Source organism: Lepidochelys kempii, chromosome 12 (genome assembly GCF_965140265.1).
Source record: "Lepidochelys kempii isolate rLepKem1 chromosome 12, rLepKem1.hap2, whole genome shotgun sequence".
Lineage (NCBI taxonomy): Eukaryota > Metazoa > Chordata > Testudines > Cheloniidae > Lepidochelys > Lepidochelys kempii.
Window position 1 is genome coordinate 11,669,907 of NC_133267.1, and position 19,539 is coordinate 11,689,445.

A 19,539-nucleotide genomic window follows, 5' to 3' on the forward strand; every position below is an offset into this window, starting at 1 on the left:
ATCCCGTCACCAATTGTTTTCATTCACTATGGTGTCTGCATACAGGTTTGTTTCTTTTCTGCAGTGAAACTTTAGTTATAAGGGACATTGGTGTAGAAATTTCAGGTGCATTTACACTTTGAACTAATAAATTCTTCTGGTTTCCCAATTGGCATGATGACCAAAGCTGAAACTGTAACAAGTAATTTTGAAAAAAAAGCATGGATATTATTTGTGTTGAAGGGCCCAGAAAGATAATTATAGTAGTTGCTATAACAATGCAAATTTATACCCAAGCTGTTAATTTGTTTAGTAATTTAGATCCTTTAATAGCATAATCTAAAATGTGCACGATAATTCAAAAGGTTCCAGGGAGTAGTTTCAGCGTAATCTTAACATGCCTCTTAATCCATTTTGGCATTTTCAGTCAGAATTTAATCTGATCTACTGCTGTGCTAGTGGATACATTCATGCATACATCCCCAAACCTGGTTTTTATTTCAGGAGATTGTAATATATAGAAACTTTCCTTAAGAATACAACACTGACATGGTAACTTATTTTAAAGTGCATTTGACCTAGTTTCCCTTAGTGATTTCTCAATATGAAGAACTAATTAAGAAAATAAGAATAGCCCTACTGGGTCAGACTCAGGGGCCATCTAGCCCAGTATCCTCTCTTCCGACAGTGGCCAGGTTCCCCAGAAGGAATGAACAGAACACGTAATTATCAAATGATCCATCCCCTGTCACTCATTCCCAGCTTCTGGCAAACAGAGGCTAGGGACACCATTCCTGCCCATCCTGGCTAATAGCCATTAATGGACCTATCCTCTGTGAATGTATCTAGTTCTTTTTTTGAGCTCTGTTATGGTCTTGGCCTTCACAACATCCTCTGGCAAGGAGTTCCACAGGTTGAATGTGCATTGTGTGAAGAAATACTTCCTTTTGTTTGTTTTAAACCTGCTGTCTATTATTTTCATTTGGTGACCCCTAGTTCTTGTGTTATGAGAAGTAGTAAACAACACTTCCTTATCTACTTTCTCTATACCAGTCATAATTTTATAGACCTCAATCACAAATTGACCATTTGTAGAATAAATCCAAATACAGTTTCCTGTTCATTGTTTCCTGTTCATTGTTACTCTTAGGCAAATATTCAGTCAAATAATGACAGCCACAAATCTATTGCTTCTGCTAAAGTTTGAAGAAAGCCAAAAGAGATGGAACTTGACTACCAGGATATAAGGATTCAATTATTTTTCCAATGAACAAATTACTTCAGAAATTTTGAATTTGAAGTGAAATAAAGAAATAAGTATGCATTTTAAATTCTGCTTTTGTGAGCTTCCATTCCTGTTAAATTTCTGGCACAAAGAATTATAATCAGTAGACTATTATTTTTGTCAAATTAAAGTGAAAAAATGACAATAAACATCAGTAATATTTACTTCTAAAAGGTGAAAGAAATGGCCAAATCATGCATGCCTCAGGTGAGTATTTTATTGAGATCAGAGTTTGGTTCACAAGGTATAAGGCAAACAGTATTTGGTCAATAGTTTGCATAAAGAAAACATCCCCTAATTCTCCAAAAGACAAACTTGCAGACATCTCTAAGTCCCGTTTTTTCTCAGCCCTGATATGGATCTATATTTCAATTCAAGTCATAAACCTGCAGAGCTCAGAACTCAGAAGCTTTTGACAGATTACATGAACCGACAAATCCTTACTCATCTGAATGGTCCCACTGAAGATAATGGGGCAACATTTTCAAAAGTGATCACTAATTTGTGGTGTCCAACTTAGAGAGGCCCAGTTTTCAGAAAGCACTGAGCTCTCTTCCTCTAAAAAGGAAGCCCCTTTAAAGGTATCTCAGTGGTTGGGACCCAAAAATGGAAGCACTCAAAATCCCTAGTCACTCTTGAAAATCATGGCCTGGCCCTTCTGCTTTGAGGGCTCTTTACTCACTTCTCTCTGCTCACATGAGTAAAGCTTTGCAGGATCAGGTCCATAATTAATTCTAATTTTGGGGAGAAATATTCAACTTTTTCTAAAAAATTATATAAACTTTCAATAAAAGCAGAATTTCAAATTATTAAAATGCATAACCATCAGCTTCCAGAGTCATAGTTCTGTTCTAGCATTTACTGCTTAAGTCATTTCAGTAACAGATCTCTGGCCACCATTTAAGACACTGCAGTCTATATTGCAAATGCTTTGAAACATTAAAATGTTTGGGTACCTTGTCCCTCTCCCAGAGTCCACTGTTCATCATCATCAAAATGGGAGTCACCTCCAACACCTGGCCCAGGTGCAAAAGCATGAGCTAGGAGGCCATCCTTGCCATCAAATGGATATCCATCACCATGCTCTGCACAAGAAAGAACACAGAAGAGTAGCACTTACAAGTTATAATGGGCCCAACCCTGCAAACACAGTCATGAGTAAAGATAGTCACATGGGTATTCCCAATGAAGACATCACTGGGAATACATCACATGCAGAAAGTTTGCAGGATTGGACCCTAGGAGAGGAAACTGTTTCATATAAAAAAGAAAGCACACAAGATTAGTGTGTGTATTACAGCATGTTTCTTTATATGCACTAAGGATATTTGGAAGGTACTCCGGAGTTAGTGAAGCTCTGTGAGATACTTACACATTACACTGTGCTATACACATCCATGATATGTTCTTGATTTTGACTGGTGAGAACAGTAAAATATACATTGTAGTTAAGTGATATTTTCAGAGGAATATAACTGTCCTTGTCAGTCTGCAACTGACAGCATCAGACATGAGGACCTATTTGTCTTTGCAGGCTCCTTTAGTCAGTTACACAGCAAGCTATTAATTTGCAATGTACTCTGCTATCTTCCCCTGTATGTCCCCTTCTCTTTGCACAGGCTACCAGTGCTGCTCACAGGAAGGCAAATTAGCTTCATTTTTCTCAGTAGCGAATCCCTGAAAAGCTGACTCCTATTCAGTGTCCCGATGTCTGTGGTTCAGTCCATCCTACTTCCACATCAACCATGTCTAGCCTCAGCCCGCTTGCCGGGCAACTGCCTTTTCAGTAGTTCTCCTGTTACTACACTGAAGGCTTTTCTTGGAAGCTCACCACCTTGGGTAACGCAAGCTGGCAAGGGCATAACCCTGTTATTCACAGCTCTCTCACCACAGTGACCTGACCACCGAAGCTGCCAGTGTCTCCAGTTACATCACTAAAAGCCTTTTGGTCTGATGTGTTGCCATTTGACAGAAGCCCTAAATACGCAGGCTGGAGTCTCTATTCCATTGTACCTATTTTGTGCTGGCCTCACTCCATTGACATTAATGGAGTTTCTTCTCCCCAATATTCCCAAGTATCAGGCATTAGTCTTCATCAGTAAAGACTTGGTTTAAGAAAACTTGTGAACAACAACAACAAAACGCTGTATAGGGTCCCCACCAGTTTGACTCTGACACACAGGGGCGTGAACAGTGATTACAAAGAACTGAAACATGTCTATATTGTATACTTAAGTATAAAATACTATAGGGGAAGCAATTCTTGTGCTATTTCTGGGCTGCTGTAATCAAGAGGTACTAAAATCAGCATGAGCACTCTGGATTTTGTGAGACTTCAGTTTTGTGGACCAAACAGGCCTGATAAGAATCAGAAATTTTGGGTGCTTATCCATCTCTGAGCCTTCTGAGGTTAACCCATCACTAACTTAAGCAAAGAAAACAAGCTTGAAACACAGACCTCCTCAGAGAGTTTAGCTTTTCCATGAGCTGTTCCCTTTGGTTCCAAATGCCGTCTCCCAAAATACTGAACATGTGAATATATTTATTAAAAAGTATATGGCTCTCTACAGCTTGTTGGTTAAAATGCCAGAGGTCCCTTATGAAACCCAGGCTCTTTCTGTGTGAAGTAAAATTAACAAATCAAACTGGAGCAAGTCTGGATCAACTTGCTGTTCAGATCTAGATTTCGGAACTCCCCAAAGCTAACTATGTTTGGATTAAGGGCCTCAGTTCAGCCCATAAAAGTAAATAGAGGCTAAGTGTGAAGTTCAGATGCCATGTCCCAATTCATCTGTAGTGTCTAGGAGTATTAGAATAGTCTACCCTCTGCAAATAACCTTTGAAGACGTTTGAAAACCTAGCAGAGATCTATAAATTAACAGTATAATATCATTCCATTCACTTCAGTGGACCTATGCCAATTCACATCCGCTAAGGATCTGGCCCAATATTTCCCAGTTTCTATTACTGATAGTTTAAATTAAGAAATACTTTTTGTCCCCTAGCAATTCTCTTGTAACAGCTAAATCAAAGGTGTATGTGTATGCACACACACACGCACACCCCTTTGTGAAATCTGACATAGTCTGTACAAACCAAGTGGAAACTAGGTCATGGTTTGCCAGAAAAGCTCATTGGAGTGCTCACTTGAAGGTAGGTCATTCCAATACTGAGGATTAATGGAAGGAAGAAAACCAAAGGCATATGTAAAAATAGAAAATATACCCCATCGTCCAAAATTAATCATAATGTCCGCTTCTCCATCATTAATTCGGGAAAATGACAGTGGTGTGACATCGCTCCAGACTTTAAAGGCTCGGGCAAAGGCATCGTCTACTGTTTCAGAGTCCAAATCCGGTGTATACCCTAAAATCCTTAAAGGTAAAAGGAAAAAAAATCACCGTCTCAGAAATTAAACGACACATAAATGTGTTGATCTTTACAGCTTGCTGTCTAAAGTATTGAAAGTACCAGTGAAATTAAGTCCTTTGGTAAAGGGAGGTGCCAACTGTGCAAAAAAGATGGGGACATTCCCCACGCTCAGGGGTATTGAGAATTTGTTGGGAACAATCTCTAATAATCTGCCAGAGAGTTAGTGATATTTCCTTTAAGAATGAGGACACTGCAGGAAACAGCATCATACATAAGCGGTGATTTGACCTGTGTCTGCAGTACTTACATTTTTAATGCACTCTGAACTAAGAATATGAATTGTATGTCAGAGCTGGCATACTGGAAGAGCCATAGCTGACAATATTTTGCGTCACTAGAATTAAAGGTCCTTCCAGTCATATCATCCTATTAGACATATGTGTACACAAGCACGCACTGAGTCATCAGAATTTTGGGAGCCTCCTAACTACCAGAAGCAATTTGGAGCTCCAAAAATGGGTACTTTGCCCCTTAAGCTTAAAAATCACCTTATTGTTTTTAGTCATGTTCTGGGTCGACTAAATGATAGTTAATTCCTTGCCGGTATGCCCAGCAACCCTGCCATCAGGGATGCGGTACAGACCGAGAAGACTGAGAAGGGGAGACACAAGCACATAAAATAGAGGGACAGCTCACAAGTGCACCTCTTTCTTCATCTTGATTTATGCTGACCGGGACTTATTCATGCATCTCATTTCAGACAATGATCTTCCTGCTAAAGAAAAGCTTCCAACACTGTGCGGCTTCTTGTGGTTACTGGATTGGCTTTGTGTCTGGGATTACTGCAGTGGGATGATATCATCTGGAGCACAACAGCAAAAGAAGGCCTGCAAATCTACCACAATGTTCTCCAGAGTTCGCTGGGCTACTCACACTATGAAGGATGCTCTGACACCCACCCACCCCGCCCCCAGCCAAAGAAGGATGAACACAGAAAAGCAGCTAGGAGGAATCTGTGAGGATTTCTGATCCCCTCATTAAGAGCCTCATCTTGGACAACTGAAGTCAGTGGGAGTTTGGCCATTGATTTAAACAGGAGCAGGATCGGACCGTAATTCTTTGTGGTTTTATCATCCATGAAATACGTTTGCTGCTTCTTAGACAGAATGCCTCACAGTCATAAATAAAGCTGGTCAAATTGTTGTGAGGAATATTAATCCTTTCTCCCTCTTTCCCTCACCTTTGCAAGTTTTTCATGAACCAGTCTGGATCTGTAAGGGCCTTGTCATTCATAAGTATTCACACTTGGGTGAAAAATGTTCAGCCTCCATGTTGTTTGAAAACTGTTTACTTCCACTATTGACTACTCATTATTCCTTATTTACGATGAGTTACTAAAGTCACATGGTATTCCTTCAGGTCCCTGACTGGATGAAAAATCTTAAGATTAAACACTAAAGAGCAGTAAAAAGGAAATAATTTTAATGCCTTTGTTTTAGTAGCTTCTGGTCTTCATTGCCATAGTTTCTGAACACTGTTGGGTTTATCCCCATAATTATCCAGTGCAGTCAGGAATACTATTATGCCTATTGTACAGACAGAGGTGAGATTAAATGACTTGCCCAAAATTTCAGAGGAAGTTTGCAGCAGAACAAAATAAAACTCAGATTTCCTCCACTTTAACAACAAGACAATCCTTTCTCTCCTTGAATTTATGGCACACATTTTGGATGAATGTTCATTAAACTTTAAGTTCTGGGGATTCACAGACATTTTCCAGTGGTTGTCCACACACAAAGGGATTATAATTTGGAGATCCCTGGTTCAAAGTCTGGAGCTCAGGCCACCAGAAAATTCTTCCATTTCTAAATGCCACATTGCAGCACTTCAATTCTCAAGGCATCCTAAGTTTGTGAAAAAGCAATATTGCTAAGGCATTACCTGTACGTTATCTGATTTTTTTCCCATTTTGGCTTTCTTGGAAAAAAGTTATAATTAGCCACATCTGGATTACCACAGCGGGGCTTCTTCATCGTCTCAATAGTGTTTTGATCCAGATCTCCTGTTTCAGGCAGCCCAAAGAATTTCTGCATTTTCTTCAAAGTATCTTTCAGCACGAATAAATTGCAGTTGTCTTTTGGGCACCCATAGTATGTATTCAGGTATTGCTTTAAAAAAGGAAAAGGAAAAAAAACACACAGAGTAACAAAGATTTCAAAACTCTGCAACCGGAGAGACATCCCTACAATTATTGACACTGCATGTTAACTTTTCTGTCTATACTTTGTAAGGTTTTTTTTAAAATTACTATGTTAACAACCAACATCAGATAATCTTCTTAGTTGACACAGACCTCCTGGGACACAAAATACTGCTAAATTAAGCAGTCGTTCCAGTTATTAGAAATATATTGGAACACTTTGTTGTCTTTATTTCATGAATTGCTTTATAAAAAGCAGAGCACAAAGCATTAAAAATGAACTACAAAGGAAATGATGGGTTCATCTTTTATGGGTTTCTTTACTGTGTATAAACCTGCTTGTTTTATACTTTAGAGTTTCAGGTTTAGTCTATCCTTTTTTTCCTGGAAGAGTCTATGGATGATTGAAGAACTCTGAGGTCATGATATCAATGGGAACCAATGGAACCATATTAATTAAGAGGGAAAGTGCTTTTTATTCAGACTGTTAGAACTGACTGGGGTTTTAGATTTGTTTTTTGTTTCTCTGTTTAACTCAAATGCTTGAGAAACAGTTGGAAGAAAAGAAGTCTGCTAAAGCTTCACTTACTGTTCCCCCCATACAATCAAATATGAGAAGCGCACAATCCACATCTCTGAAACCTCCTCTAACAGAACAAGGAAAGACTAACCTTGACCTTCCCGATAGGTCCATGGTAACAAACAGGCCACAAAGTAGTCTTTCTTTAAGAAACAACATTCAGGCTTCATGATGAATTGTAAAGAAACACAAAGGGCAGCACTTACCCATTTTTCCTTCTCACTGTGTTTCCTCTACATTGTTCTATAGAAACAACTCTATTTTCATAAATTTGATTCATTCATCAGCCCTTGTACGGTTAAAACACATGAAGAGAACAAAAAGGCATGTAAGGTACTGGTTTGCTTCGCTTATCACTTGGAAATAACTTTCCATTTAAAATGGATGAGGGCATGCCTTTTGTGGCCTGTTGTGTCTAATCACTGACGTGTATTACACTCAGTCTGTTTCCTAGCAATCATCCCAGTTAAGAAGTCCTACCATTCATCTGTATGCTGATTAACTGGATACTTCTGTTTAACACAAGAATTAGGCATACCATCGTTGTTATGATTATCCTTTTAAGGTATGTGTTTTCCTCCCCCAAATGTGTATACGCATAGAATTAACTAACCAACCTACCAACCAAAAAAGCAAATCCCTATTTTATGCTTCCCTTACCCTAACCCATAATTTCCTGGTCTGTCTCACTGTGAGCTTCTTGGGGCAGAGACCATCCCTGTTTGAATGTCTGGAAATCACCTACCATATTGTGGAAGCTGCCATAAAATAATACATAAAACATTGTGTAGCAGTCCTATTCTGAGTTTCAAAACTTGATCCTTCATTTCCCCTTTCAAAATACTCTCCTTTCCCCCCCTGGAGCTTTTAGAAGACTTTAAACTATTTCTAATACATACAGTGCACGCTATTATAGGATGCAAAGCAAACAGAAGTGGGTACACAAAAGGCTGTTAATTTAAATTATAATTAGAGGGCTTAGCTTCAAAATTTGGATCCAGAGATCGATTTCAAAAGCCCTACCTAATCTTCACAGCTCAAGGTGTTCAGACCTGGGGGACTGGTTTGGCTTATAACAGAAACTGGACCAACTATGAGATTTGGATTAGGTACTATGTTCCAATTTGGGAATGGATATCCCTATTAAAGTTTGATGGTGTTCAGATACATATTGAGGATATTGGTTTGGGTACATCTGTAATAATAATAATGACTAATTGATATTTAGACCATAACTTTCATCCAAAGATCCCAAATGCCTTGACAAACTAGCTACAAACTAATCGCCCTGATCTCACAAAGTGATCCTTGGGGAACCTTTACTTTTGTGTAGAAACAGACTCATTGACTTCAGTGGAACTCCATGTTGAAGTCTGTTGTCTGCAAATCCCTGTGCAGGTTCTGTGTGCGTGTATAAAAGGATCATTTCAGCCATTCCTGACACACATTGTAGAATGGAAGGCAGGGTATGTGCTGTATTCAAAAAGTGAAGAACCATCCTAAACCAACAGAAAACATGGCAGCTAGAATACAGTTATTCTAATTGAGTTTAAACAAGATACCAGGGCAAACATCCCTACAACAGTAAAAAGTAGCAAGGGATTTTTTAATGACTAAAAGTGGTCAGGGCCTGGACCTCATCAGAAAGCTGGCACGTCCACCAACTCAGCACCCCATATCACCGTGCCAAGGAAATAGTTCACTGTTGACTCAGAAGGAAGGTTGCAATATACTAACTTTGTGCAACAACTTGGGTTCCTCTGAAGATGCTTCATTCAAGTACTGACCAGGTTTGACCCTGCTTAGCTATAAGATTTGATGAGACACAAGTCTGAGGTGGCATTTTTGCTCTGGAGACCATTGCATCAGCATATAAATTAACAAACAAATCTTATGCAAATTCTTCATGCTGTTCTGCCACCATGAGGTTCCTTCCACCAGAGCATAGTTAATGGGGCCTATTAGCTTCATGTGAAATGGTTCAACACCACATTTTACCCATATCAGCACTTGGGATAGGTTATCCTGATTTTCATATTGGCATGTAAATATCCTGATCATGCCTCTGTCCTTAACTCTCAAATATGTGCCATGGTCTCAAAACTAGGGTGTATGGGGCAAAAGTTTATAGGCAGTCTGAAGGGGCAGGGTGCTTCTGTTCCCATATACTATAGTTTGGGACATAGCTGAACAATAAGACCAAAGAGGCACAATAAAAATATTTACTAGCTAAAATATAAATCAGGATAACCCATATCAATCTTCCCTACAATGGAGTTAGGGTTGAAGAGAAATGAACACAGCCAGCTTCTCTATGAGAACAGGCTTTTAGTAATGTAAATTATATCTTGGCCTGAGCTACAAAATTCACCTCTCTCAAAGTCAGGAGGGAAGTGTGGTTCTCTGGGGTTTTGATTCAGGCCATCATAGAAACAGAGTCCAGCTGCAAAATATTGATCTAGGTTCTGATTCTGAGCTGTAAGTTTACTCAGATCCAAGGCCCAAGGAAAACCTAGTCATGTAGCATTATCTAGGAATACTACAAGAGAAACCAAGAAGAACTCACACATTCAAGCAGCCGGTGATTTTCCTTGGAATATACACAATAAATCAGTTTGCTGAATGAAATGCAGATGAGATGATTACCGTTATTCAATAAAAGCCTGACTGTGTCTAACAAAATGGAGAGAGTATTTAAGAACAGTTGAGGTACCGTTAGAAATATATGACCCATTGTCATGCTGCCAAGGTCAGTAAAACCTTTGGTGATTTGTCCTGTGAGAGCCAAGACTGGAAATTGCTATTTTGGGTCAGTTAGCTTGCTTTTGCTAACATCTCCACCCCCTTTTGGAAATTCTCCACCCCTTGTCCCCAAACCTCCCTTCTGCCTGGCAAGTTTCCCTGAGATGCACATCAACTCCTAAAGAAAGAGGGACCAACTTTCTATCATTTACATGCTAAAATAAGGATAATCTATCTCAATCTTCCTTAAAATGGATTTACTGTTGAAGAAGAGAAATGTCTATAATTTATATGCTAAAATAAGGATAATCTATCTCAGTCTCCCCGAAAATGGATTTCCCCATTATATCATTTTAAGAAGGTCCACAGGGTTACAATAAGGTTAGGATAAAATCCTACATATCCATAACTTGCTAGTGTCAAATTCAGAAATCCCAAACTCTTTCCTTTGTTCTGGATTGAATTTGGCTTAGGAAAGTATATTGCAAAGTTAGAACTAGTCATTATCTTCTTTGAAGCTCAGAACAGCTTTTAGCTATAATTGTCCCTTAAAGCTGTGCTTATGCAACGCATAGTAAACAACAGGGAAAACAAACTTTTGAAAAGCTGTGGAAACTGCAAACAATAAGTTCAGGTTTATGTAAGTGTTTTCCTATATTTTTCTATTCCATTTTATTTACTTTGAATTTAAATTTATCTATTTCCCTCCCCCCTCCCCTCCTTTTACCACTTTAGTGAAAGTCACAGCAATTAATGAAAGTATTCTTCTGACATATTCAGACTTCAGAGTGGGGGAAAAAAAGACTCTCCATTCTGGCTTTAAAAATTTTAAGAGAGGAAACATTATTTGGCTCTAGCTTTTGCATATGAAAGCTGATATCCTTGTTAACCAGCTCTCCCTTCCAGAGACTCTAGAGAGAAAAGGCTACAGTCAGTCACTCCCTAGTCTCAGCTGAAACCAGAAAGAAACATCTGCTATGGAGAACAACAATATCAATCTGAAGCAAAAACCAAAACTTACCACTGCTAGTTCTTTGTCTGTTTTGGGGGAGCTGTCTCCAGGAAACTTAATGATTGGGGAAGGTGCAGCTAAAATTTGGTGAAAAAAATATAACTGGAGCACGAGTACTTTAAAAATGAAGGCAAAAAGGCTAAAAACAATGTGAGTCTTCATTTTGCCTGAACTCGAGTTACCCTCTTTGCAAAGAGATTTCTCCTCACGGACTGTCGGTCACTTTAGCTGCACAGTCCACCAGTTGCTTATCGGCACATCTTAACTCTCTGCACCGTTTCCCCTTTTGCTTGCTCTAGCAATTCCTTTGTATGTTTAAAACATCCAGATGCGCAGTCTCAAGCTACCACAAGAGGAAGTCTGAAAACCAGTGGAAACATGAGAAAAAGGGCAGTTACCAGATGTGATTTGCTGTGATTTTAAGGTAGCCACAGGCAGATATAGTGATTTAGGCTGAAAGAGACAAAAGGCCAAATTCTGCCCTCATTTAATTACATTCAAGCCCTAGGTTTGCCCAAGTGCAACTGGGAACAAAATCTGACTGAAGATTAATTGCTGATGAGGTATCATATGCATGGTTAGTAAATTTTAAAAATAAAAGCCTAAGGATTTTTTTTAAAGTTTGGTATTTGCATCATTTTGTTCAAACTATTTTCTTGCCCCAAACATGCTTCAGTCCTGTGTGTCTCAATACATTAGGGTGCATTTTAGTAAACATTTTGGGCTACATTTGGAGTTAGATTGTACACCAACACAGGAGAGAGAAGTCTTGTTACACTCCTGGTCAGGCTACATGAACCATGGATCTATGCACACAGGACTCATTGGGACTCCCTCTCTGGCATGTACAGAACACATAGTATGTGATATAAAATTTTGATCAACACTCCTTTGGGATAACCTGTATAACCGACATGTGGCTTTGTCCGCTGAAAGCAAAGTACATTCTCTCCTCCTCTCAGTACAGTTACACTCAGGCTGATTTTGCAGATACAATAGCAATCTCATGTGGATGCAGTGGGATCCAGACCTTGTCTATGCTAGGGATTTTATCCATCGGTGTAACTCTACCAGTGCAACCTCACTTGGCCACACTCCTGGGTACTTTTCATTTTTATCTCATGCACAGTGCGGCCAACTCTCATGGTTTTATCACAAGTCTCATGATATTCAACGATTTTCTTAAAGACCCAGCTCCTGGAGTGACAGGCTTAGGTGTGAATCTCAGCTTTTATTTAAAATAAAAATAAATTTCTAGGCCTTATGCTTGCAGAGAAAAACTTGAAGATGTGACCCAAGTGTCCTCTAAAGGCTCGGAATAAAAAAACCTAAAAGAACCCATAATTTGGTTTAAAAATCGTGAGTTTTTTTTAATCTCATGGCTTCTGGGGCCTGACTCATGATGCTGAATGCCTGGGTTTGGTAATACTGCATACTGTGTGCACTCTAATCAACAGAAAACCGCAAAATATGTTCTGTTCAATGTGAAACAGCCCGCAAAGTGTTCACCAGTGCTCCTGTGATCCAAATGGCACCACAGAGATTGCATTGGCATCATACTAATTACGACTGAATGCAATTTTTGCAGGATGTCCTGGAACTTGTGTTTTTTGCCAAGTGCAGCTGTTTGAAAAATGGGAATTTGTTCACAAAAAGTTTTTGTATTGGACATTTTGTATCTGCTCTATTGCCAAGCCATTGTGCTAACTGCATGCCAACAGAAAGAATAAGGGGCTTTTACCATGTCTCTGAACACAACCCTCTTATAATCGGGCCACAGTTTCAGGGCAACTGCACCTATACTTGCCCTCTGTGGTTCACCAATGGCACCCACTCTCAGGCTTCCTGTGGCCAGCTGCCACCTCTCTTGGGCCAAGACTTGCAACTCTCTCCCTACGATACAGGGGTTTTCCAGGCTGCAGAGTTTCCTGCTTTACATTGTGATATTCCCAGCTGTGCACTTTCTCTTCTCTCCAGAGTTTATGCCCAGTGTATTGCCTGCAGGCACAGGTCACCACATAGCTCTTCCTAAGCAAGCACATTTATTCTTAAGGTGAAAGCATTACAGAGAAAACATATTAAAACAATAAAATAACCTGTAGACACAATAATAAGCTTGCCAGAGGTCATCCCAACTCCAACCTCAGGTTCTGGCAGATGCCAGTCCTCCAAAACCCACGTGGTTTGCTTGTAGTTACAAGTTCATAACGATCTTATATTCAGAGCCAAAACAAAGGCTGGACGAAGCAGCTGTTTCTTTATACAGCTCAGGCCTTTGATCTTGGCCATTGATCAGCAGACAATGACCCACTCTTCAGGGTGTAGCTTCGAAAGGCTGAGTTTTTGTATAACCACAGGTGGGGAATTTGCATTAATCTCTCCCTGGGTAGTCCTCAGGTAATCCACTTCACATTTAGTGTCTCAAAAGTCCATTCTGCTCTGGCATATTTTTAGTATAGTCTTTGAACTCACAGACCTCACATCACATCTCCCCCTAGAAAAGTTATGTGAAATCCTGGCCCACAATAATACATAACTTTTGCATTGAATACAATGGACCCCAAATATACTTAAACTTAATTCAATAAGGTCTCCCAAGGATATGCAGGAAATTGCCATGTGTATCTCACTGTGGTCATGGGGTTCCATGTGAAATCCATAGAAGGAGCTTCTGTCTCAGTGAGTGCTACTGTCATGAAATGAGCTTAGTTTCCCTCAGGAAAAACCAAACTTCAGGAGCTGAGCAGCCATTGGAGGAATAGGAGCATAGGAGGAAGTGCTGAACCACCACAAGGGGAAGGGCAGTCCAGGAGCTGCTGCCATGAGGTCTTTGTGGAGCAGGGCTGAGGGGAGGAGATCCCTGCATAGCCTGCTAATATCTGAGAGTGGGTACTGGAGCTCCCCTTTCTATACAGAGCTCTTCTGAATCTTGATTTGCCCTAATTCTCCTTTGCACAGGGCTTCTCTGACTGTCCAACAATTTACCCAATTCAGGAGATGTCCTCCAGCCATGCTGAGAGGGCCACTTGCCTCTCTACATCCTCCACACCCTCTTCATTTCATTTCCTCTCATGCTTCTGTATGCCTTGCAGTTGGTCTGCCACACAGGAGTTACAATGAACGGTTCCCTCCACTGGTCCAGTTTGGAACTACACCTCCCAGTTTAACTTTTCCTTGAATGCCCACATTCTCCAAGGACATGTCACTAAACTCTGCACAAACACCAATACAAAAAATATGGACCCATTTTCCACAGCCCTATGCTAAATTGAGGAGGGCAGCTTTTGTCTTCTGTTTGTAATGGCAGGTCCTATTTATATCTGGCCTCATGCAGTTATAAAAGAACAACAACTAAGAAATCCCAAGTTACATTTGCTAATTTGTCCCTAATTAAGTTGGTAGAAATTTTAGGATCCGTGATTCAGGATTCTGAGATCCTCCATCTACAGATACATTTTGCAATAGGTCGGGTGTTATGATAGTCTTATTACATAAGGATTTTCTGACTTTCATGGAACCCTTAACATTAATTTAATATAGCTTAGTGTATTTCATTTTCTAAGGGTATTGTAACGCCAGCCATTTAAAACTGAATATTTCCTGGCACATTCTAGTTGCCCTCATAACCCTTATTGAAACATGAGTGCTCAGGCATTCTCATTGCATTTTGATTAATATAGCATCAGAAAGGAATGAGGAAACTCATGAGTGTAATGTGAGATCCCTTGCAGTTTGAAAAATCCCTTTTGTTTCCCAACAGCACTGACAACAGGTGTTGCTGAAGGTTCCCACTGAAATGAATTCCCCTATATAATCCCTCTTTGAATTAACATGGCAACAAAGATGTCACAGACTTTGTTCTGAAATGTTGCTTCTAACCTTTGACATTAGTTGAACAGATACATTCCACCACTTCAGCTGGTGAGCTGTTCAGCAACTTATGTTAAATTAGGAACCTTAATAAACAGAAGAATACTGGGTATTTGGAGATGATGCTAATGTTTCAGTGAATGACATTCTTCCTTCTAAGTCAGTATGAAATCAGTAGTGATCCAGAATAGTGTGAAAGGGCACTCGCTATGTTGTAAGAACTGCTGTAAGACAAAAGCCACTTTTGTTGTTAAAAATCCTATGGCAATGCTTTTCAACAAGTGTTTGCCATATTCTGGCCAAATTCCAACTTGTTTGTTTATTTCTGGCCTCCTTAAATTCCAATCTAACTTCCTTAGCAAGTGGTCAGACTGGATGATCACAATTGTCCCTTCTGGCCTTGGAACCTAGGAATGTGTTGTGGTTTTTAAAAGTTTGTGTTTTATGGGCCCACATAATTCAAAAATCAGAATGTTAAAATGGTTGCATTTATAGTAAATAGTTATTTATGGCAGCACCCTTCTCTTTTGTAGAGTGGGCCAAATCCATCCCTTTCTTAAAACCACTGGAATCAGTGGGGTAACACCAGAGATGAACTTGGTGGAACCTCAGTATTGCCTGAACTGAATATGGTGAAACTTGCTGAGAAGAACAAGGAAACACGATGTTTAGGTGGATGCTCCTGTCTCAGCTCATCCCATTGTGCCTCATTATAAATCACAAGTAGGGTTCACCTCACCCCACTTCTGTGGTTCCTATCCTCTCACCATATTTTTTAAAATATGGGAGGCTCCTGGGAAGCAAAGTAACAAAACACTAGCCGCAATATCCTTTCAAGTAAATCATACATTTAGGGTAGTGGGGAGAGTAAATCCTGTATTTCCCTTTCCCTCCTCTCCCCCTGCACCAGGTGGCTCCACTTCTCAGATCCAGGATTCTGGGGCCGATCCTATTCCTCCAGGAAGAAATAGCTCTGAGTGGGGCGAAATCCAAGTCACAGTGAGGCAGGCAATGCTGGGAACAGGGTAGATATGTGTGCGGGAGGCTTCTGACAGTGGCAGGCCCTCTTCTTTTAAGGGGCTGGACTGGGAAAGCTGCCTAGATTGGACTGGGACTAGGAGGAGAAGCTGTAGGAAGAGGAGCAACATTTGAGACTTTATTTGTAATTGTTACATTGTAATTAGTTGAGAGATGCTCATTTATAACAGAAATGAGGGCTGTTTAAGTTCCCAGGTAGATAGGGGAAGGAGAGGGGAATGCCCTGGAACACAGGGTAAGCCGGTTAGTAGGACAGAGGCTCCCGAACAGTTAGGGAAACAATCGCAGGAAGGCTAGAAAAGCAGGACTAGCAATTCTTGGGCAGCAGAGGAACCTCTAGGGTCCTGTCCAGCTACACTAGTGAACTGCCTCCTGCCCTGCCAACTTAATCTCCCCCCATGCTTGCATCGCTCAACTGTGTTCTCGAACACTTCCCAGCTACCAGCTTCCCTGCTCCTGAGCTCTTTCCCTGTTCCCTGTGGCTGCTACATGGCTCCTTCTGCTGCATGTTGATCATGTTCTATAACTTCTTCTGGTCCTGCTCCTCAGTTCTTTCTCCTTCCCCTGTCCAGGGAGAAGGAGCTCAGAAGGACCAGGGAAGTCAAGGAGCCAGAGGAAAAGGCCAGGCATGGATGCTGACAGAGGCAGAGAAGAGAAGCCGACACTCTGTACACCACCTCTTTTTCCACTGCCTAGCACAAAGCGCAGCCAGAATCTAGCACTGAGAGGGCCACTAGAGAACTGCCAGCCCAGTGCTCCACCCTCTCCAAGCTGCATATGATCCATCTATCTACCCACTGCCGCTGTCTCTATGATGCCTAATATATGTCTGAAGTCCGCTTTATCCTGAGTGTAACAGGAACAATGCAAGTTCATTGTGGCTGACAAGTGCTGACACAGGAATATTCAACAGAGGAAAACTTAATACTAACAGTTTATCTGTTAGGGGAGAACTGCCTCCAGGAGACAGTGATTAGCGACAGCAGCTCTAATGTGAGTTTAAAAAAAATAACTGGAGCAAAACCAGTATACACGGAAGCCAAGTGAGCTCATCTAAATACAGAATGTGTATTGCTTGCTGTGTGATAGATCCTTTCCAACACATAATAAGCCTTAACTTCTCAATCCCTTCATTTTCCCTCTTATTTGCAACTCTTTTCTCCCTGCACTGTTACTGGCTCAAGCCATTGCTTTTGTACTGAATATGCCAACATGCAAATGTGCAGCTTCCGACTACCACACAAGGTAGTCTTTTTTAAACTATTGGAAACCGGAGGGAAAAGACAATGGTTGTCACCGGATCTGGCTTACAGCATTTAAAGTAGCAACAGCAGTTGTTGTTTTTCTTTTCCTTTAGTTTCTGGAATTTAGGTCCAAACGACAAGAATGGAATCAGTTTGTCAGCTTGTCCTTGAATTAGAAATGAATTTTTGGCAATTCAATTAATCAAAGGTTAAGGCCTTTTCTATTATGACTGAAATCCTGGCCCCCCCAAAGTCAATGGGAGTTTTGCTGTTGACTTCAGCAATGACAAGGTGTCACCCTATGTTTTGATTTATTATCCATTTTGCATTCTGTCTAGATTGCTCACCAAGATGTGACAGCAATGAACGCATAAGAAATCACTAAATAGATAGAATAAAGCTTGGGTGGCCAGAAAGCTAAAAAAGGGGGTCCAGCCAGGGAGGGGCAAAAGATTTACTGTTTGGGTTTGGAGGTGAGCCCAGGATGGGAGAATGACCGTGTGTGTGTGAAGCCAAGCCCAGGAGGGGCAAAGGAAGTTCTGGTTTAGGACCAAACCCCAGAAGGGGGCTTAATTGTGTCTGATTTGGTCAGAGGCTGAGCCTCAGCAGACCGAGCAAGGGAGTCCAGAGAAGGGATTGACTGGGCCTTATCCTCGAAACTGGGTAAGCAGCTGCCAGAACAGGAAATACATTTACACGTGGTACCAGAAATGGTGTCTGAATGGCACCTGGAATAAGGGGAAAGAAGGGATGGACCGTGAACGAAGAAAAGAGAGAGAAAATCAGAATACAAGGAGGAAGTTTTTTGGTGCTGCTGCCCTTCTTCCTTGGTGTGTAGAGGGACAGATACGGACACTGAATTTCATACACCCATTTCTGGGGAGGACTGAGACTGTAAAGCAGCTTTAGCAGCTCAGTGAGGCTCACAGATCGTCTGGGAAAGAGACAGCAATGGCTACCACACCGAGTAGACAGGCGGGACCCAAAGGACTGGAGACTCAGCCAAGGAGATGTTATGGAATGGACAGATGGGACATCTAAGAAGAGCTTCCCTTGGGTGAAGTAGGGGGAAAAGTTGCTGGGGTGAGTTGCCGAGGTGAATCAGGGGAAGAGCCAAAGAAACTCTGCCAGTGGCTGGAAGATAGACAAGGCTTAATTGCTTTTGTTGTGGAGACGTGGGCCCCATAAAAAGATTTTGCCCTTTGAAGAGGTGGAGATGCTGAAAAGAAGAAATGTAGGGGAAGCAGAGGGCATGAATGCCTAGAAGGCAGGTTGCAGCACAGCTGTTACTGGAGACAATGACAAGTGCTCAGCAAACCCATCTGGGCAAGGATAAAGGAGAGTGGAATGAAATAATTATGTCCACTGATGCAAATCTCCCTGAGGCGTCAGTGCCCAGGGAAATGACCCCTGGGCGCCTAGAGCTGACAGTGAAGAGCCCATGAGAGGATCCAGGTGATGTTAGGCGGACTCTATTGGCAATCCTAAGTGAACAGGAGTTGGTGGTGGAGGCCTTTTCTGAAACTTGGGAGGAGAACAAAGCTGTGGGTGGGGCACAAATGCAGCCTTCAGAGGAGAGGACATGGGAAGCCTCCTTCCCTTCCCCACAGAGGAGTAGTGAAGAGAACTTGATGCTATGAAAGACACCAAATGGAAAGCCCAGGAGGAAAAGGAGCAATTGCTTGTGGAAGTGGACCAGATGAAGAAGGAGCTTGTGAGAATGCAGAACAGTCTGAAATATGGATGTTAATGTGGCCCAGTGAGGACTGAGTAAGGAGAAGAAGGGGAGGTATGTGACAGGGCTTAATCCCCATCACTTGCAAGGCCAGAGAGAACCTACTTAGGGATGCTCCACACTGGGAGGTGATTAACTGATTGCCTCCTGGACTAAGGAGGTGGGCCTAGGAGGTATAAGTACCTGAAAGAGCTCAGTTTGGCAGGAGAGTGCTCCCTCTCACTGGGAAAGGGCCTGGGGGAAGGTCTGACAGTTTAGGATCGACTATGGTCAGAGGTAGAGCTATAGAAGCAGGGTTAATCCTGGATGGGAAGGAGTCTTGAGCTAGGGTTTGCAAAATCCAGGGAAGGAGGTAGAAATCCATAACGGGTAGAAAATCAGGTCAAACCCCTAATTATGAAGCATAGGGCATGCCTCCTCCATAGGGATCTATTGGTGGGTGGAGTTACGTTTAAGTCTCTGTTTTACAGGATATGTAGTTC

The 19,539-nt window shown here is 41.3% G+C and overlaps 1 protein-coding gene across 1 annotated transcript in view; it reads right to left on the bottom strand.

Moving 5' to 3' along the window:
* Window positions 1–11,503, bottom strand: part of MMP2 (matrix metallopeptidase 2) — a 50,415-nt gene extending 38,912 nt beyond the window's left edge. Inside the window, exons 1-4 of the mRNA XM_073307587.1 lie at window positions 11,180–11,503; window positions 6,578–6,804; window positions 4,490–4,638; window positions 2,221–2,349 (exon numbers count right to left, since the gene is read on the bottom strand). Of these exons, the coding sequence (XP_073163688.1) occupies window positions 2,221–2,349; window positions 4,490–4,638; window positions 6,578–6,804; window positions 11,180–11,332 (658 nt within the window). The 5' untranslated portion in view covers window positions 11,333–11,503. The remainder of the gene's footprint in view (window positions 1–2,220; window positions 2,350–4,489; window positions 4,639–6,577; window positions 6,805–11,179) is intronic.
* Between the last annotated feature and the right edge of the window lie 8,036 nt (window positions 11,504–19,539).